This window comes from Melozone crissalis, unplaced genomic scaffold (genome assembly GCF_028551555.1).
Source record: "Melozone crissalis strain CALT ecotype California unplaced genomic scaffold, PUWL_Pcris_2 ptg000027l_1, whole genome shotgun sequence".
NCBI classification, from domain to species: Eukaryota; Metazoa; Chordata; class Aves; order Passeriformes; family Passerellidae; genus Melozone; species Melozone crissalis.
Genome location: NW_026535805.1, coordinates 21,949,276 through 21,969,266, shown reverse-complemented (window position 1 = coordinate 21,969,266; position 19,991 = coordinate 21,949,276). Strand labels below are relative to the sequence as shown.

The window sequence follows — 19,991 nt, the reverse complement described above, 5'->3', positions numbered from 1 at the left end:
CAAGGCCATTAACCAGCTGTGCAGCAAAGCACCTCTGGTCCCCATCACGCTCTCACCCTTTGCTTTGGGAGCAGTTTTGAGTGTGCCAGGACTGCTTACCAGCTTCCCCATCAGATCACTCCAGTACATACATGCATGCCTGTACTTTCTCCTCATCCCAGGAAGATGGTTAGATATTTAAACTGGATTAAGCTGCTGCATAAACGGGGTAAAATTTGCATTTCTAGTAATTTAGTATTGCAGTTCTTCTCTTGGTTTAATTCTCTGTTGGCATAGGTGCAAGCCAATCACCGTTCTCTAGTGTCCTTTTTAATACCTCCTTTTCTCTCTGCCCTCCAGATCTTACTCCTCTGTCCATGTTGATAAATTTGTCATATCATCTCTTAAAATTTCCTTTTTGCCGTTTTCTCTGTGCCTCATTCAGCTGCTTCAGCCTCTCTCCTTCAGTGCCTTCACTGATCCTCTGTGTTGTGAACAGCATCATTAAAACTAATTTGTATTTGCTTTGATTCCATAATGACCTCACATTAGTCCATTTCCCTGTTAATGCTCTGCCTGCAAAATGCCACTGAGATAATGAACGTCATTACAACACGTTTTTCCCTAACATAATGCCAGCAGGACTCCAGTTTGTGAAGTACAAGCTGGTTGAACCCTTAGTGGATGCTTGATTTAATTAATGGGAGGACACAAAATGTGCAGGCAGGTCAATATTCCTCTTGGAGACAAAATGATAATTACCAAACCCTAGAAGTGATTTGCAAACAGCAGATGGGTATATTTCCTAAACTGACTAATCCAACACTTCAGTAATGCGATTATCTCTTATTACAGCCTTTTGTCGACTCTGCCTCACATTTCAAGATGAAACCTGGTATTTTTCCTTCAGTATGCATATTAAAGATGATTCAGTTCTTTAAAATCACCATCCAAATGCCCCAGGGCTTTGTATTTTCTACTTACTGTGTTGTGGTGCCATTTACACTGCTCTGGTGGGCAGTGTTTTATTTGGATAATGAAACAGTGAGGAAATGGTTCAAAATATGTTTTGCTTAAGCAGTTTATCTTCCTAGTGCAGCTGGAGTTTTTATTTCACACTCAAATGCACTAGTAAAACATCAGGCACCTTTTTTTTCTAGTCTGTGAAGCAGCTGAGTACAGCAATAAGAGAATTGCAGTAATTTAGCAAGTATTTATATTCTTGCATAGCACCCTTAACATATAGACCTTCTTTTCTGTCTTCCTTCTTTTTCAAGCGTAATACCACAGTACATGAACATTTGGTATCTTTCCAGTGCCTAACCACAAAAGAAAGAGGAAGATGGCATTACCTGCAGTTCACAGATGGGAAGGTGGGACACAGGGGTGTGGGGCTACCTGTATTCTGGAGATGCACAGAGCAGAGGTTGCCATCACACGAGGACTGTCCCCTTAGGGCTTTCCTGTGATGCTGATGCACTGCAGCAGGGCCAGGAGCTCTGGTGAGTGGCTGCAGTGGTGATGGATGGGGGCATCCCTGGGGGGGTCTCTGGCAGGAGTCACCCAAACAACACACAGTTTGTTCAGACCATAGTGTACAGGGAACAATTCTTGTTACAGCGCCTGAGTGGGGTCACTGCTGGTGAGAGAGACGATGAATCTTGTTTCTTGATCAGAAGGCTGGATTTATTGATATATGATATAAAATACATTATGACTATACTAAATAGAATAAAGAGAGAAGTTGCAGATGCTTGCTAAGCCAAGAATAGAAAAGAAAGAATCTCAAACAAAGTTGTGTCCACGGACTCAGTCCCCTAGCTTGCACTGATGATTGGCCCTTAATTATAAACATGCACATGAGACCAATGACAGAGGCCCCTGTTGCATTCCACAGCAGCTGATAACAATTGTTTACCTTGTCTTCTGGGGCCCTTTGCTTCCCAGAAGATACAGAAATCTGAAAGAAAGGATTTCTGTGTAAAAATGTCTGCGACAAATTCTGACCTAGGAACCAGCCCTCAGATATGTTATAATGTAATTATTTTTCAATGCAGTCGTGTGTATTGGTTCCTGCCATTGCATGTAGCCCTGTTCAGGTTCATGTTCCTAACCCTGTTCAATGGGGACATAGAATCATCATAAAGAAACAAGAATACTTACCCTTATAAAGAGGCACATTTTCTACCGTGCATTGGCTCCAGACACACTGGGACTTAGTTCCTTGATGAGAGAGCAGAAATTCTGATGAAAGAGCAGCAGTTCTTCTTTTGCCTATTCACCGGCAGAAACAATCAGCAATGGACCTTATAGCTCTTTGGAGTTGTAGAGGCTAATGGCACACATGGAAAGCCATGCCAAGCGGGATGTTGGTGAAAACCTTCCTGCTCTTATTTACTGTAGAAAGAGCAATATTGCTGAGTTCTTTGTCCTTTAATGGTGTGACTCATTTTGAGACTGTTTTTGGTAAAGTTTACAGATGTATTTGAGTATTTGTAGAGCGCTGCCGTATGAGTAAGGCTGGCCAACTGTTTGTTTTTTGGTTTTTGGGTTTTTTTTTGGTGACCAGATGGTTCTGCTTTTGTCTTTTTAACCCCTTGCTTTAACATTTTGTTAGGCACTCTTTCTACTCACCACTCCTCATAAACTATCACAGTTTGTGTAAGACATACCATAAAAATTAGAGTTACTCTGGCTAGTGATTTGTGTCCAGGGTTGAAAGTTAGATCAAGAGTTGGTGTCTCCCTCCCTCCCCTACTCACTCAATGCATATCTGCACTTGCAATAGGCCATAAGTTACATGAGTTCTCCTCATGTAAATTTTTAGTCGTAGTGTTCTGTGTATTTGTCCTAGTCAGGGACTGGGTCTGTGAAGACACTACAGTCATCAGATAAAGGGCACCAGACTTCAAAATACTTCAACCTGAGGTAAAGAAGTCCATATACTGGATACATTGCAGATAATTTGTCTGTCTATTACTGCAGTATGAGAATGCCATTTTTTTTCTATTAATTCTCATGATGTTCCCACAGGATAGCAAAATGTAACTATCCCTATTTTTCGAGTTAGGGAGGAAGTAGAAAAAATGCCTAATTTGCTGAGCTGCAAAATACTGATCAGTGGACCATTTCAAACACCTGAAAGTATTTTTTAATTTTCTAGATGTTTCAAGTGTATAAGTTCTTTTGAAAAATCTTCCATTTCAATAGAAGCTTCATGGCATTTATCAGCAAATATCTCTTTCATGAAGACATTAAAAATCTGGCCACAATACTTCTCTATTTAAGTTTGTTTCAAAATCAAATTATAAATGTGAATTCATCTCATGTGACTGCAGAAGCCCCCAACTCAGCAAACCATCTTCGGCTTCCTTCATAGGCATCAGACAGAAATGTGCACTTTTAGGATGTGATTTCTTTTAAGGATCTGATCTCTTTTAATCATGAATTCCCAGCTTCCCTCTATTGACTGCAAAGTAAACCTAGTTCAAAATGTTGTCTCGTTCCATAAATGCTTGCACTTATTTAGCTTGCATTTATTTAGCTGAATTCAGCCTCAAGTGATTCATCAAAGACACACAGGATGCCTTGTGGCGCAAAAGATTTTACCCAAATCTCCTGGATTCTCAAGCCTCCACCTCATGGACTTTACTGATCTATCCAGGAGATTGTATTCACTGCCTTTGCTCTCTGTGAGTCATCTCTTTCCATTTAGTTTGTTGGACTTCAGCTGAACCCCAACTGTACAGTCATGTATTAGGGAGAAGAAAATAAAAGCGTAAGATAAAAAATTGGAGCTGGAGAGAAGTGCTGAAGCGTTTTCAAGAGAGCTTAGTAGTTACCCCCTCTAGAAAAAGGTCTGCTGAATTTAACAGCTGATTTCCACAGAAATTGCTCGTTTTCCCCAGTAATTACATACTTGTTGGCATTTCAAATTGAAGATAACACATTCTGTTTGCCTTTGTGAAAGATCTAGGAAAGAAATCCCAATCTCTCTTAAAATTTTAATGTATTATTTAACTCCATATTACCTTTTGAGAAGATAGGTAAGTTTATGCTGGAAAGCCAAATACAGACCTGGCACAATGACCATCGAATTCACTGTGAGTTCCACATTCTTCTTTCAGGGTTCAGTAAGTCCAATCCATTGTTGTTAAAGCAAATGTTTATTTGTCAGTAGAGAACAAAGCAACCAGGCCCATTTATGGCATTATTGCTGTTTGCATCTTTCCAGATGACAGTAGAGGCCAGAATTTGGATTATAACCCATTTAAAATAGACAATTTATTTTTCAATTTTTACTCCAGCTGCTGGAGACTTGCTTGGGAAGAGGCTAATGAAAATGCTCCTATACTTTCCTCTTTAATGTGGATACTTGTCCTCAAAGAACTGAATGCAGGCCAGCAATTCATTTCCTGCCCTAGGCAGCATTTGAATAGCCTGTTATGTCTGTGACACAAATTACTCTCCTATGGGCTGAGCTAGATTAGAAACTGTGAAACAGAGGTAGAAACCTGGCCTCATCTTTATCAGACACATCCTGTCCTAACTATTCCCTTATCACAGTTTTAAAACATGCTTTCTTAATGAATCGTATTGTTTTGAAATGTTGTGTTCCCCCTGATACTTGGTAGTTAAATAATTGTGATTTGGGTTTATGGTAGGTGGTAACCTGCCAGATTGGAAGATTGGCAGCAAAATAAAGTCTGTGTCCTGAGCATGTGCTGTAGACAAATAAAGATTGCCTTGAACAGTAAAATGTCTTCTGTGTTACCTTATTTCTTATGTCCTCCTGCCACATTTTTGTTGATTTCTTCATTGACCTCAGATGCTAAAGCACACAAGGCTGAAGACTGTCAAACTTGCACATCAAAAGTGCACATATTTTTGTTGGAAAATGAAGCTTACCCTTTACAGCCATGCCTGTACACCAGTCTTGGTCCTCTGCAACTGAGGAGATCACCAAGCAAGGAATAAAACCGGGAATCCTTTCTTGCTGATTTTTCAAAACAATAATCATATAAAATTAGTACCATGGCTTTTTTGCATATGATATGGTAGCATACATTTTTCTGTTGGTAAAAGTAGCTGATTCTTGGATAATCTCCCCCTTCTGATAGTTCACAAAGTTTTGGTGAGGAAAGTTTTTCTGTGTATGGGTGAAATATATCTGGCAGTTAAGGTAGTCTCTTTGTTTGGTGACCTTAGCTCTTCTTGTTCAGAAACTAGTTGTGGAGTAGCCGGACAAGACCCCAAAAGCTGTTAAACCTGTGCATTTTCTAGGGGTATTTTTTCCATAATGTTAGCTGAGAGGCTGTGGAACAGGCAAGATAGTAAATTGAAGAGTTGCTCTCCAGGAAGGCCTGCCATTTTGAGTGACTTTTTGTACTCCACTGCCAAATCCATACCCCTACACTTAGTGATCCTGCTCTGGCATGAGACAATGGGTTGGGAAGTATTGTTGTAGTTAGAAGAGTTTTCTGTGGTTGCTGTCAAGCGGCCACTCTTTCTTCAAGGTTGCATGAAGTAGTCTCGGAGCTGAGACCAACACTACAAGGACCTGTTGCCTTCCAGAAGCACCAAAAGCAGATGTGTCTGTGCTATCCACAGTCACAGGGCAAGAAGAGAGGCTCTCTTCTCCTATGTCCTAGAGAAAAAGAGATCAAAATTGTCTTTCCATTTTAATAGTGAGTTATTTTATGTCCAGACCTTCTGCCAGCTTTGGGGGAAGCCTTTAAGTGAATAATGCAGTATAGAACCAGGCACAGAATTAGGTCTTTCTTGTATTAACATAGAGAAGCACTCTCCATTTCTCTTTTATCCTTCCAATTTATTTCCCTCCCTTCTCTAGTCTGTCCTGCCTGACCACGTGCTTTCTTCAAGCCACCAAGAACACCCATCTCACTTTTGTCATAGGATGATGTTTTTTGTGCAAACATAAATATTTAGAGACGTTTACAAAAGATTGAGCTTCATCAAGTCAAGCATTCTTGCTAATGCAGCATGGGACAAGTCAGCAGGGAGCAGGAGCCTGGGCTGGTGTGCACAGCTGTTGTAAGACCAGACTGTGGAACATTCCCTTTTGATTCCCCTGACTTCACTGATCAAAACCAGTTTTGAGGCTGGATGGTTGTTTTTTTCCAGAGTGAAATCTTTTCCATCAAAACAGCTTCTTCAGTGTGCAGACTTTGTTCGTATTGTGATTCTCTTGTCTCAGTTTTATGGTTGGTATGCAAATTTCTGATGCAGATATGGTGCACTTGCTGCAATAGTGAAAAATGAAACTGTACTAGAGAAGTTTCTAGCATGCAACCCAGACCAAAATAGTTGGGCGACCTGCCCAAATATAATTGTGCTTTGACAGTTTGGCTTTCACTCTGATCATCAATACCTGAGAAAAATTATGCCAGATTCCATATTAGCATAATACAGGAAGACTTCATATGAGAAAATCCCATGTAAGAATGCAAATAAAGATTATAAGACTGTTTGGTTCATGCTGAGTTTTTTAGCTGGAAAGGTAAAACAAACAAATAGAAGTTATTCTATGATTTATGCAGCCAATAATTAATAAGATTATAGAAATACATTCAAGGCAAATGGGTGCATTTGTGCAAACACCCCAGCATGTATTTCCTTTAAGGATCTGTGTCTGTCTTCAGTTTCAAGCACTGCCAGTTTGGCTTTCTGCTCCAGGGGGAAGTGGATTTGCCATACCAGCTAAAATATTATCTACCTCTTGGACAGCTCACAAGTGACACCACTGTGGTGATGATGGGTGAAAAAACAGCTGTCTGGCATGCCTTTTCTTAGTGCTGCCTTGCTTCCCCTTTTTAGCAAGGCAACCACAGGAAATCCACAGGAAATCCTACCTTCCTAGAAAAATATCCTACTTCCTCCTAAGGGCATGTGGAACAGCCAGCTCAATTGGACTGTGGGCACATTGAAAGAGAATAATCTTTTGTAGGAAGTGGCTCAAGCTTCAGTGTTTGAAACACTGAAAACCACAGTGGACAGAAACCAGCTGGTTGGTCTAATCAAGTGTCAGCGATATTTTGGGCAGGACTGTTGAACTAGATGACCCCTAGAAGCCTCTTCCAACCAATGTTTTTATATTTTGATAATCAAAAAAAAATCATCACAAAATCTAGCATTTTTCTTCTGTCTTTAAAATCTGTGCTTCTCTGATGAACATTGCTAGGCCTTGTATTTGGTTCCATTTTTTGTAAATACTCTTTTTTTTTTTTTTCCCTGAGCTTTTAATTAAAGATGCATATAATTAAAGTACTGTTTTTATTTCATATTATAAATTTATTTATGCTATTCTACAGGAGTGCAAGAAATTTTTAGGCATTGTCCCAGCAAGCTGATTTTTCATCATTGTAATACTTTCAATATATTCCTGTAACTGAACATGTTTCATGAACCTAAAGAGGTTATATTAAATTTAGTAATAGAATGAGAAATATGCTTGGGGTTGTAGGTCTTTGATGAGTAGTATGAATGAGTGAATTGAAACTCACTCATCATTTAAATTGCAAATGTAGTTGAAAGTGACTTCATGGTTCACACTGGAGTACAAAATAATTGAAAAATATTATATATTTAATATCAGAAAGTTATGCTATCTCACACAGCAATGAAAGTAAGAAAAATGCACAGAGAGATCTTGGCAGTTGTGTACTTGGAAATCCTTTAAATCTGTCTGTGAAAACTGTTCATTGGTTTCACACATTTCCTTTCAGGCAAACCTTTAACTGTAGGAATTAGGATCAGAAAAAGGAGTTGCTCTGAGATGATGATTATTTCCCATGATTGTGGTAGCATGAATGAACTACAGGAAGCTTTCCAAACCAAGGAGAGGATATAGTCCACTGTTCCAAAGTATGTGAGTGTTAAGAGGCAGGGTAGGGAAGAGGAGGGTTGAAACTACAATATAGAAAGCAATCTGGGTAATGCAAACCATGTATCTGACAAATGACAGCTAGTAGAAAGTGATAGCAATTTTTCTGGAGAAGAAAATCAAAATTATTCTTATTTGGCACAGAATGTGTTTTGGCCAAATGTTTTGGGGATTTTATGCATTTTTATTTTCAGGACATTATTTCTATTTTTCTCAACATTAATTTTTAAGAGTGGGAAATAAATGTTATATTTTTAAGTCTTATAAGGATTTTTTAAGGGAAAAAGGAAAATTGCAGGAAAAGTCCACATAAAAATGTTTGTGAGATTGCAATTTTTTTGCTGGATGGAGAAATATTCAAACTTAATCCTAAATGAGTAAGTCCCTTCAAACTGAGAGATAATAAAAAAAAAGGTTTGTACTGAAAATCTATATTTTTGTTGTGGAGAAGTTAGAACAGGTAGTTTGGGGAAAACAAACAAACAAAGCAAAAGGCTCAAATGTAGGTGTACAAAACACTACAGAAATAAAAAGGTGTGTAAGTATTGTCTTTCCTTATCTTTGTGTCCTTGAGGAGCAGGTTCTTTCTTCCAGGTTTCTTTTCAGCTCAGTGACTTTCTGGGTTGCTGCAAACTCTTTGCAGTCCCTCTGGGTCTCACGTGACCCAGTTGCTCTCTTTTTAGAGGAACATGCCAAAATAACGTGGAACAAAAGCCTTGGAAACTAATGCCATATGTCACAGCTTGCAGGATGAAAGTCCTAGTTCTGCTGATGTCTTTGAGGAATGTGCAGCTATTGACAGAGGAAAGATTTTCACAAAATGACCTGGACAGACCCAAAGCATAAAAAACTAATTCTTGCAAGCAACAAAGTGTGTGTCAGTCTTCTCCCACCACCACCTCATTTTACATCTAATCATTAATTTGTTTTCTGTTTAAATGGTTACCAGCAGTAACTTCCCAATTTCTGAGGTAATTAGGAAAGGGCTCTTTTAGCAATGTGCAATGTTCTTTCCTTTTTGCCTGCGCATTAGAAGAATTACTGCTTAAGACTAAGGAAGCTTTTTAAGATTGACTTAAATGATGATTTGAGGGAAAGCTGAGAAAGTATGTAGAGAGAAGTGTGATGGAGCCTCTGTAGTGCAGATTTGAGTACATGCCACTCTGCTATCAAGGTCTCTGATGGGCACACCAAGCTCTGCAGTTTATTTTTGGCTTCAGCTTGTGTAATCTGTTTTTATCTAGTCATATCTTGAGGCTTAATAAACAGAAGTATCAGGTCTGGATGTCCTGACAGTTACTCTCCCCAGCTGGTAATAGGCACGTGGAATATTTAGACAAGCATTTGTTTCTATTTTCAAAATTTGCTACATGACTGTAGCATTACAGAAGACAAGATTTTAATAAACAATATGTTTCCTTAAGATAATGGCTCTGATTTGGGGGTTTTGTTTTTTTGTTTATTTTTCCTTTGCAGGAAGAAGGTATTGTGAAGGAAATAGACATCAGTCATCATGTCAAGGAAGGTTTTGAAAAAGCAGATCCTTCTCAGTTTGAACTGCTGAAAGTATTAGGACAAGGCTCGTATGGAAAGGTAATTTTTATTGTCATCTAATCACCCAAGGCAGCCCTGAAAATGTTGTGTCCTTTCTCTGAGTTCATTTACATTGCTGACATTGTCCATATAAAAATTATATTGTAAAGGCAGATAAGGAAAGCCCTTCTCTCTTCATTTTAGTCATGCTTCAATCTTTTAGCTGGGTTTCTGCATATGGACCAGTTTAGAAAACAGCAGCTATGGCTCTGGACCTGGACCAATGAGCACAATGATTGTTAGTCAAGCATCACTGTTTACACACAGTGATAAATTATATTTATGGATTATCTATCCACCAGGGAGGTGAGTGTGCCACTGCTGCTTGGTTGGAGGGTGTAAATAGGAACATTCAAAGACTTAAATAAATTAGCTGCCCAGTTCCCACTGAGGGCACCCTCAAGGACATTTCCAAGTCCCAGATTTCTGTTTAGTTCACACTCAGAGGCTTTGTAAACTCCTGGAGATAAAGCCCAGTGCAGAATACAGTAATCATGGCAAGAGCATGGGGGAAAACCCTGCCTGTACGGGGTGACCACAAGCTAATTTGTGGAGAAGTAACATTTGCCACATATCTTAATACTAAGGGTTTTCTTAATTCCAAAGACAGTTCTTCAGCAGGGCATGTTGGTTGGAAATGAGAACTAGAAGGAAAGATGGTGAGAAAGGAGGAAAAGTCAATTCAGCCTTAAAGTCTTTCTAATGTCTTTAAATAAGGCATTGAAACCTTTGGAAGAGTGAACCTAGCTGAAACTAGGCATCAAAGTCCTTATATTATTCTGTAGAGTTTTAAGGACATATTTTCTAATCAGACCTTTATTTTTATTCCTAAAGGAAGCTATATTAAGAGTGTTTATCAACTTCCTGGTTATTCTAGAATTAAATTGATAATTAAACCTATTAGAAGTTCCCTGAGATGAGAGATATATAGAAAGTTAACATTCAATACCAAGTCTTGAACTCAATAATTTCTTCAGAGGACAGTATATTTAAGTTTTAAATATTAAATGAGTACAAAAAAGCAAACAGATCAAAATTAGGTTTACTATGGGACTCAGTGTAAGAAGGTGAAGAACAACAGAAAGAAACATCTTTGATAAAAGTAACAGAGTCAGAATAGTTGGTTTTCATACATAGGCAGTTAAGATTTTAGGAATGGTTTGCTGGTCATCTTAGACTGTATTGATGTATTTTCAGTACTGCTTGAGTTGGCCTTCTAGGCTTAGGCATTTTATAAGCAAAATGCCTGGTCTGTGCAACCACTTCCCAAAGGGAAATCTGATTTCTTGAGTGGGAGTGTGGACAATGTACCTGTCTGGAGCTGCATCTAATTACAAATCACTTTCCATATCTTATGTGAGAAGCATTGGTAAACTCCCTGGAGCAGCAAAGAGGTGGAGAAGAGAGGTTTACTCTGTGTTTCTTATGCAGTCCCCAACCACCTACATTTTCATCACCTTGGTATTTAAGCGAATGGTTCAAATCTGTGTCTCTGAGGATGCAAACCATTAAGTTTTCAAATTATTCACTCAAGAACTAAATAATTAGAGAAGATGTCTTTGGTGTCAGAGGGAGTGCCCCCAACACTCTGGAGATGCAGAGCGCTTGCTTAGCTTTTTATCAGGTTTTGGGTGATGCACCAATTGCACCAGCTAAGGGAGATATGCTAGTTCAAGTTAACCTTAAAACATATCAAACTAGAAAATTGAAAGTCGTGCTCAGCCACATGCACATGCTATTCTGGCAAACTTGTATAGTCTCGCTAATATAATCTGCCAGTTTAGCACTTCAGGGTTACTTGGTGGGTTCAAGAATGATGGGTAGCTTACATTTAAGAATAATCAGAAAGGTGACATCATTTTGCAATACAACACATTTTCATTTGTTCTGCTCCTTTCTGGTTTGGTGGTTATTTTGATGTCCTCTGAAATAGAACACAGTGTTCATGACTCATCTCTTTTGGAGGGAATGCAGGCAAGTGCCCTGTCCCATGCTACAGTGAACAGCTGACTAGTGACTGGTAATGGAAATTGATAATTTTGCTTATTACAGCAATGTGGGTATTACAAGCTTTGCAAGATCATAGGGCAGACAAGATATTTCTACAACTGCAGCCTAATAATATTTTTGCAGATGCAGTATGCTGTGCTGTTTTGTGTGCTGTGTGCATTTTGCAGATGCAGTGTGCTGTGCAGTGCTGCTGAAAACCATTATCTTAAGGGTTTGGGTTTTTGTTTTTTTGGCGTAAAGAGCCCTTTTTTTTTTTTTTTTAATACAGCTGAAAATCTAGTGTCTGGAAAAGCTTGCTTTTGACTTTCTCCTCCTTTTCAATGTAATACAAAAATGAAATCTTTTACTTGACCTGGACAGAAAAAAATCCCAACTTTCCTCTGTAAACTTCTAAATTAATTGACTTCCTGTTAGTGCTGGAGCAGCTGAGCTTAATTTATCATTAATAACAACAAAAGCCACTTCAGAAAGCCTTACGTGTGCCTGTTGCATCCAGATTAAAACCCTATCAGATCATGTCATACAAGTATTGCAGCTCTGGTGCTGTCAGATGTGGGAGTCCTGATGAAGTTGTTCAGAGATTCAGAGAGAAATGAGAATTTACCTTAAAATTACCCTTCTTTTTTTTTTGTTTTTGTTTTTTCCTTCCCATCTCACAGATCTTTACTCAAATGGGTTTGAGAAAATCTAATTTGTTTACAGATTGAAGTTTTTTTGGAGGAAGAGTCTTTCAATGTGCAAAACTTGTGCTAGAAACATACTCCTTCTTTATTTTTTGGCTTTTTATATTTTAGGTGGAGACAGTTAACAAGGCTTCATGATTCCTGGATAGGCAATTAATAAAATAATTGGAATTTTAAATCCAAAAAGACATTTATTAGATAGATAATTTCACCTGGCCTTTGTTAATTTGTATATTAATGAGTATATGGGACTGTACGTATATGGGACTGTATTTTTATTTCTACATTTGGCTTTACTTCAGCTTCTGTCCAGTAACACAAGTGCTGAAATTAAAAAAATAAGAGACACTATTGCCTGACTTCTGAAGATCTGAGAATTTCTAAGGTCACACTTTTGACCTCAGCAGACAGAGTGTGTCCTGAGAAGCAGCTAAAAGAGTTGTTTATTTTATTTCCAATTGATTTATTTTTCCAATCATTAAAAAGTCTTATAAAGACCGAACTGAACCATTGATCTTGTTGTTCACTACCCCTCCAGTGCTCAAATGCATTGAAGGGCAGATAAGAAATATTTGCATGGATCACAATAAAAAGAGTACAAGTTAACTACAAATTTTACTTTATTTTAATTAAAATTTTACACTGTCAGAAGACGAAGCATAGGAGACTGAAACAGGAAAAACTGAATTTTTTTTGTAATAACAAAGATTTTCAGCTGTATGAACTTTCTTCTTCAGCTGCATCTTAGGCAAGTTGTTATTCATGACTTATGGCATGAATGGCACCAAATTGATTCTTTTCCTAAATTTAATTTATGGCAATAATTTTAAGACCCTGCACATTCCTAGACACAAATGAGACTTTTTTTTTCATGTAAAACTAGTCAGAATATGAAGAGATATGTACTCACTGATCCTAACTTTTCACCCATCTTTAACTGAATATATGAGGTCAATTAATAATATTGAAAATGATTTTTTGTGAGGTGGTAAGGGCTTAAAAACTGAAAATCTTCAAAGCTAGCTCAAACAATTGCAGGTGAAATAGATGTGAAACGCTTTCAGCTAGTAATTTTCATTAGATTTCCTGAACCATAGTATCTGTTCTCCTCTCAAATGCAGTAAGTCTTGTAAGCAGAAATCCAGTACTCATCTATACAAAACATTTGCTTTTTATAGGTATTTCTAGTCAGGAAGATAAAAGGATCTGATGCAGGCCAGCTTTATGCCATGAAGGTACTTAAGAAGGCAACACTAAAAGGTAAGGACTGGGACAGTGGCTGCAGTCTCTATTTCTGTGCTATGTAGTAATTTATTTTTCTTGCTATTTTCTACACTGTTACTGCCTTGCAGTATATGAATGCATAAATATGTCTGCCATCCTCCAAAATTCTGCCTCACTGTAGGTAAATATTCTAAAAAGAACTTAAAAATATGTTACCTATACAATGTGAGAGGAGGAAAACAGAGGTTTGCAGCTTCCCAGCTGCATGCTTGCTTTATTTTCTTGGTGTTATTTTTAGGACTTCTATTTGGTATATATTCAGTTGTATTGAAGTGTCACTATCTTTCTGTTGCTGAAGTAAATGAGAATATTGCTAAAGTAAAACCTGGCTCCTACTGGGCAGAATGGCCTTCCCAGCTGGTGCTTCTCTGTGTGTGCCTGAAGAACCATGGGAACATGTTCCCAAGTGTGAGGAGGCATTCTGAGACCATTTAGATCATGCTGTTTCCTAGCTCATGGGCTGTAGGAGGCCAGGGCCAAATTATTCATGTTTAAAGCTGGTTCTTCTCTTCTGGGGCCACTGCCTGCTACAGACAAAAAAAGAAATTGGTAGTCAAGCCCAGGACTGAAAAGCAAAGAGGGTAAGTTCGGTCTCAGCTGAAGTCCTTAATGATTGTTCCTGCACAGACTAAGGAGGTTGCAGTCATCTTTTTGTTTCCCTGACCTAGCACTGTTCTGATCTTTCCCTAAAAAGCCTGACCCTTCTCGCAGGTAAAGAGGAGAGCATTCATTTTGTCTGGAGCAGATGTTTTGCTTTGTCTTGGAGAGTGTGGTTTTGTGCAATGCAGTGTAGTGACTAAATTCCTGTCCTAATGCAAAGAATAATCATTTAGTGACCAGATAGTTCTGATCACTTAAAAATGCAGATTTCTATAGCATGCCTTGCTTTGGGGAACCAAAATATGAATAAAGCCACCAGTTAAGCAAGCTAGAGCTGCTGCAGGTGGTGTCAGGCAGAGCCAGCCCCTCTTCTGGGTACTGGTTTAGATGGGGAATGGGCACACCAGCCCTTTAGACAGTCCTTTCCCCTCAGAAAGCCTTTTCAGGAAAACACGAGTTTGAAGCAATGCTGGCGTGCTTATCTTGTTGTTTGGGATCCAGAGGGGAATGTTTATTCCAGCAGAACGGCCCAGGGTAAATAAACAAACAGTGCTGGACACAAGACATGCAAAGGAATAGGTCAGGGCTGCGTGCATCACGTGTATGGCAGAGTGATTCTCTGGCTTCTCAACCAGGAGCAGCACCCTGAAGTGCCCAAACCCAGCTGAACTCAACTGTCAGAGTCTTCCCCACTGGGGAATGTCATCTTCTGATGTGTCTGAGCAAGGTCTGTGTAACCCCTCAGACACCAGGACGTACCTGAAACTTGCTCCTGTTTCTTTTGACGATACAGTTTTTTTAACAAAAGGGAAAACTGTGTATTCCCTCTTTTTCTGTATAACTCTAAGGAGTATTTAGCAGGAAGAGCTTTGGCACAGGGGATGGATTTTTTTTTTTGCATCCCCAAACACTTTATTGTTACTTAATATTTGATGGTGAAATATGTAAAAACACTAGATTCCACTGTAAAAGAAAAGACCTTTATTGTGGCAGTATTTCAGGAAATGTCAAAATTTAGGTTTTAAAGTACCCAATGTGTTCCATCAAGTTTCTCTTCTGTCAAGAACAAGAACCTCTTTGCAGTTCTGTGGTTCTTTATAGCACAGAAAGGCTATTTATTGTCTTCTCAAGTATGGATCACAAGATCCAAAAATTGAGGCTACTTTGTGATTTTGGTGTATAGCATTTCTCTCCCATTCAGACTACCTGCTCCTCTGACTGCTAGCTCTGGATTTCCCAATAATCTCAAGATAAAAGCAACACAGGGGTAGGAACTAATTTGTCTGCACCAGTTTCTACAAATAAGTTGAAACTGACAGCTGTTTAACTCAAAGTGCAAAAATAAAGACAGAACCCCATTGGCAACAGGATGAGTGAGACGGGCAACAATGAGGATTGCTGTCAGTAAGCTTCCATGTAAACTTCTGTCACAGAGATAATATTTCTGACAGCTTAATTTCATCTTTTAAGTGAGAGGGCTGTGTTATTGCTGACTACCTACACTCAGAAAGGCTGGAAGTCACTCCAATTTGAAGTATTTATTACCCTGTCTAGCAGTGGGAGCAAAGCTACAGGTATGTTAGCACTGCATTCAACATTCACTGACACAAGGCACACTACCAGGCAGATTTCTGAATGATTTTGCTTCCTGACCTGCAGCCTGCACAAGTACCATACAGAGCAGGAAATTCAGAGCTCTTCATGCCCAATTCCACTGGCAATGGCCAGACAGCCCTAAATGTAACAACAATTATTTTCTATAATGAAATAAATTTGCAAAGCAGGTAAATGGAGAAGTCAGAAAGAACATAAAGAGGATGGGATAGCAAAGCTGATTTTTTTCCTGGATTAGTCTGCAGAAATAGGACCTGGATAAGTAAGAGACCTTCAGGAGTGATGGTACTTGCTCTGAAGAACAACCCTAGTAGGTCCTGTTGGGGGATTTCCTGCCCTGGGAGCCTGACTGTGGCTGGTAATGTTTAGGACGAAGCAGAAGTACAAAACGGTGCTTTCTCCAGTGAGCCTGTTGCATCCTGCCCCTTTCCAGGGTACCTGCCCCTTGTTAGCATGAGCCCAACTTCAGCAACAGCAAAAGTTAGTATAAAAAGGGCACAGCAAGCAGCAGCAGAATTCTTCAAGCATTTACAGTTCAAAAATGGCTTTTTATACAAAAGAGACTTTGTAGATCAATCACATGTGTAGATTTGAGCTTGAAAAAGATCTGCTAATCAGCAGGACCACTCCTGCTGTGAAGGGAAAATTAGGCTCCAGAATATTACAGTTTAGATTGTGAAAGTTTGCAGAGGCACGTGCTGTACACACGAATATTTGTGAAAATGAAATTATTCTTAAATTAATGAAGGTTTATTTTAAAAATAGGGTACATCTGAATAAGCACCTGTAACAGCATGGATCCTTGAAAGAAAAAAAGCCACTGTTACTTTTTGTTATAAATGAGAGCATTGCACATAAGTTTCTTTCCTTTCTGCCTCATTTCCTTCTTCAGGAGCGTGTGGGTATCTGATTTTAAAGCAGAAAGCTTTCTGAAGAAATTAGATAAGCATTTGATCCAATTATTATTTTTAGGAAAACCTTGTTCAAAATGTTTAAGGATGTTATGTGTGTTAGGTGCCAGATATGGAATAAATCAGATTTAGGGCTGCATGTATGTGTAACTGTAACTTGTCTCTCTGTCAAATAGTGTGTGTTACAGTACATTACTTTAATAGCTTCCTTTGCAAGTATAAGCCCTTTTGGGACATCTAGGTGCTCAAAGATATTTAAGCATTTAAATACCTTCCAGGAGTGAGACTTTTGCCCTTCATGTCATTAAATAGTACTCTTAAAACACCATATTAAAATGTTGCTTTCAACATTCTACTTTTTCATTAAAATCAGAGTTTTAGATAAAAAGTTGACTGAAAATAAAGTTGATCTATATGTTTCAATGCTTACAGAGATCTATCAGTGAGTCTCTACTGCCCATCCTGATAACACTGTAAATCTGAGGGAACCAGAAATCAACCAGGGTGTGTTTATTCTGTGTATATGTGTGTCTGGTATTCACCAGCAAAGCTGGAACAGGGGGACAGGGCAAGCTGACTGTTCTGATTCATTCAGTATTTCTCTCGAGGTGTCTCAGGCTCCATCAGCTTTACTGAATGTACTTCAGAATTCCATGATCAAGAGTTGTTTAGATTGGTTACGGTGTAAGCCTCATTAAACACCCATGAAATGCCCATAAATCCCCAGCAGGTTGCTCTGCTGGAATGTAAGGGAGCTTGAAAATCAAAGACCCGTTCCTGCAGCAGACGTGCAATCTAAGAGAAAGGGGCATGAAGCCATGATTCACTGACATAATGCTCACGAACTTCATAAATATTGCAGTGATGATGTAGGGAGGGTTATGCGATGGATCATGAGGATGCACTTTGCACCTGCCCATCTGGTTGGCAGTGGTGTGTGTAAGTCTTGGCACTGGAGGCTGTTTGACCCTCAGAATGCAATCTACCTTTTTGTGATTATAGGGTTTAGAAATGATAATCTCTTTTGTCAAAACCTCTAAAGTGCTTTGCAGCTTACGATCCCCTGAGTTTAAGCCAGCAGGCTTAGGGGGTTGCTGGTGTGTGGTGGTTACAGGTGCAGCGAGCAGTGAGAGCAGCTTTGGTGGCTCACAGAGAGCTTGGCTGTTCTCAGGGATGTAGAATCGAAAATATCACTTACACCCAAAATCCAACAACTAACTTAGATGTTACCAGGGAAAGTGGGATTTCTGTCTGAACCACTGGTAAAATTGTAGTGCTGGTTTCCCTGGCTGGACGCCAATCAAAGTGGCTTCTTCAGTTTTCCTCTGGATGTGACTTAGTTTCCCTGTAATAAATGTGGTGATCAGGTATCAGATACAGAATCTAGTGGTTTCCCTCTGGTTTGAAAGGAATAAAATGTCAACAAAATGAGAAACTGTAGACAATTTTAACCTATAAACCAGGACTCAGAAGGAGTCTTCACCTCAGGTAAAACTTGCTCTGTTGCGCTGAGGTTTTCAAGGTGTCTTTTTCTATTTTGTACAGTCCTTGTGTTTTGGTGAGAGCCCCTGGTATTTAACCAGGTTCGCCATTTAAATTTTGGTTTATTATTTTTTCTTAAAGCATTCTGCTATATTTTTTATATCTTCTTGGACCTCTCATTACCTGTTTCTGAAAAATTCATCAGGGAAGTCCTGTCCCCTGGGCAGTCCAGACCCCGCAGCAGAGATATCCTTGCCCTGAAGTTTGGAGGAAGGTATATGTGCTCTGCATCCTTGGAGCTGCTGCTCATGCATGGCTTCTTTATTCTGAGAATTGTAACCCTCCAAATGTCAGGGCTCTGAGCTCAGAAAAACATAAACATTGCTGGACCTGGAATGCCCTTAAAGATCCAGCTGAGATATAGACTCTTCCTCTCCACAAATAGCCACACACTGATTTTTCTGTCTTGGAAAGAAATAGCAACTTCTGTGTGCACAAGCACAAAAATATTTGATTTCTCTGAATATTTCCCAGTGGCTCTAAAATGTAAAGATCAGCCTAGTATGTATCTTTTTGTGTGGCCTAGGAGTCAAAAAGTGCTGTGGAACAGTCCAACCTTCCTCACAGTTTAGGAGTAAATTGGATTTAGGAGCTGTCATCTGAGGAAGCAGAGCTTTCTTTCCTCTCTGGGAGTTTTGAACATGAAACCAAGAAGTTCTTCAACAATCAGTGCTTAGAGCTCACTTTTGGGCTGTGTTTTTGCTGTGCCTTTGCAAATTTATTTGCAGACCCTCTATTCCTTCCTGCCCTTAAAAGTCAGCTGGGCTAGGGCTTGCTTTCTGAAGGAAGAGAGGGCTGATTCTAATGGGCTGTGGAGAATAACCTTTATTTTTGTATTATAAGGAAAATTAACTGTGTTTGGGCAACTCATTGTGTGTCAGTAAATATTATAGTGAGTCCTATCCTGAATATACAGCAGACTGGACAGGTCAAAAACCACAAAAAGCATTGCTGAAAGTTTGTTTTCATAGCATTTGCTGAAGTGTTCATTGAGCTTGTAGCTTCTGGGTTAGATACTTAGTACTCTTTAATGACTCTGTACAGTGTTTGGATTCAGATTTGGATGAGAAGGGAAAACTTTTGCCTATAAATATAAACAGAACACGCATCACTTAAAGATTTTATTATCTGTTTTATTCAAACCATGTGGGAGTTTGCATTGTAAGAAGTCCTGATTAAATTATAGTGTCTTCACAATGCCAAGTGCATTGTGAAGATCCTCTTAAGAGGCAAAAAATTCCCACTGCTGTGATGTTAAAAAAATTAACACTGGATGTTCCTTTTGGGGTTTTCTTAACTGCCAAAGAAAATTGAACTTTCTCCTTGTGAAAATATTGGCTCTTGTGTTCTGTATAGGATCCAGAGAGGGACAATAAAGCTGGTGAAGGGTCTGAAGCACAAGTCTTAGGAGAAGCTGCTGAAGGGGCTGGGAATGTTTAGCCAGGAGAAAAGGAGGTTTGGGGGTGAACTTATCACTCTCTACAACCACTTTAAAGGTAGTGAAAGGTTGGCCTCTTCTTTCTGGCAGCTGCTGATAGGATGAGAGGACATGGTCTTAATCTACCCTTGGGGAGGTTTAGGTTGGACATTAGGAAGAATTTCTTCATAGGAAAATGCTGGATGTGGCACTGAATGCCATGGTCTAATTGACATAGGGGTCTTCAGTCATAGGTTGGACTCTGTGATCCCAGAGGACTTTTCCAACCTGGATGGTTCTGTGATTCTGTTAAAACTGCTGCTCACGTTGCTGAACAGCAGGTTCTTCGTCTTGTCCGAAGCAGGGCAGAATTATTAAGTCTTTGCCTAACTGTTGGTAAAAAATTTAAATCAGACTCCCTGTCTTTCTCCCTGTCAGTCAAACAGACTGATTCA

General features: G+C 39.2%; 1 protein-coding gene across 2 annotated transcripts in view; it reads left to right on the top strand.

Annotated features, from left to right (window-relative positions):
• Positions 1 to 19,991, top strand: part of RPS6KA2 (ribosomal protein S6 kinase A2) — a 276,800-nt gene that overhangs the window by 172,500 nt on the left and 84,309 nt on the right. For both annotated transcript variants that reach the window (XM_054279646.1, XM_054279647.1), the window contains 2 exons: positions 9,359 to 9,475; positions 13,347 to 13,428. In XM_054279646.1, coding sequence (XP_054135621.1) covers positions 9,359 to 9,475; positions 13,347 to 13,428 — 199 coding nt within the window. The remainder of the gene's footprint in view (positions 1 to 9,358; positions 9,476 to 13,346; positions 13,429 to 19,991) is intronic.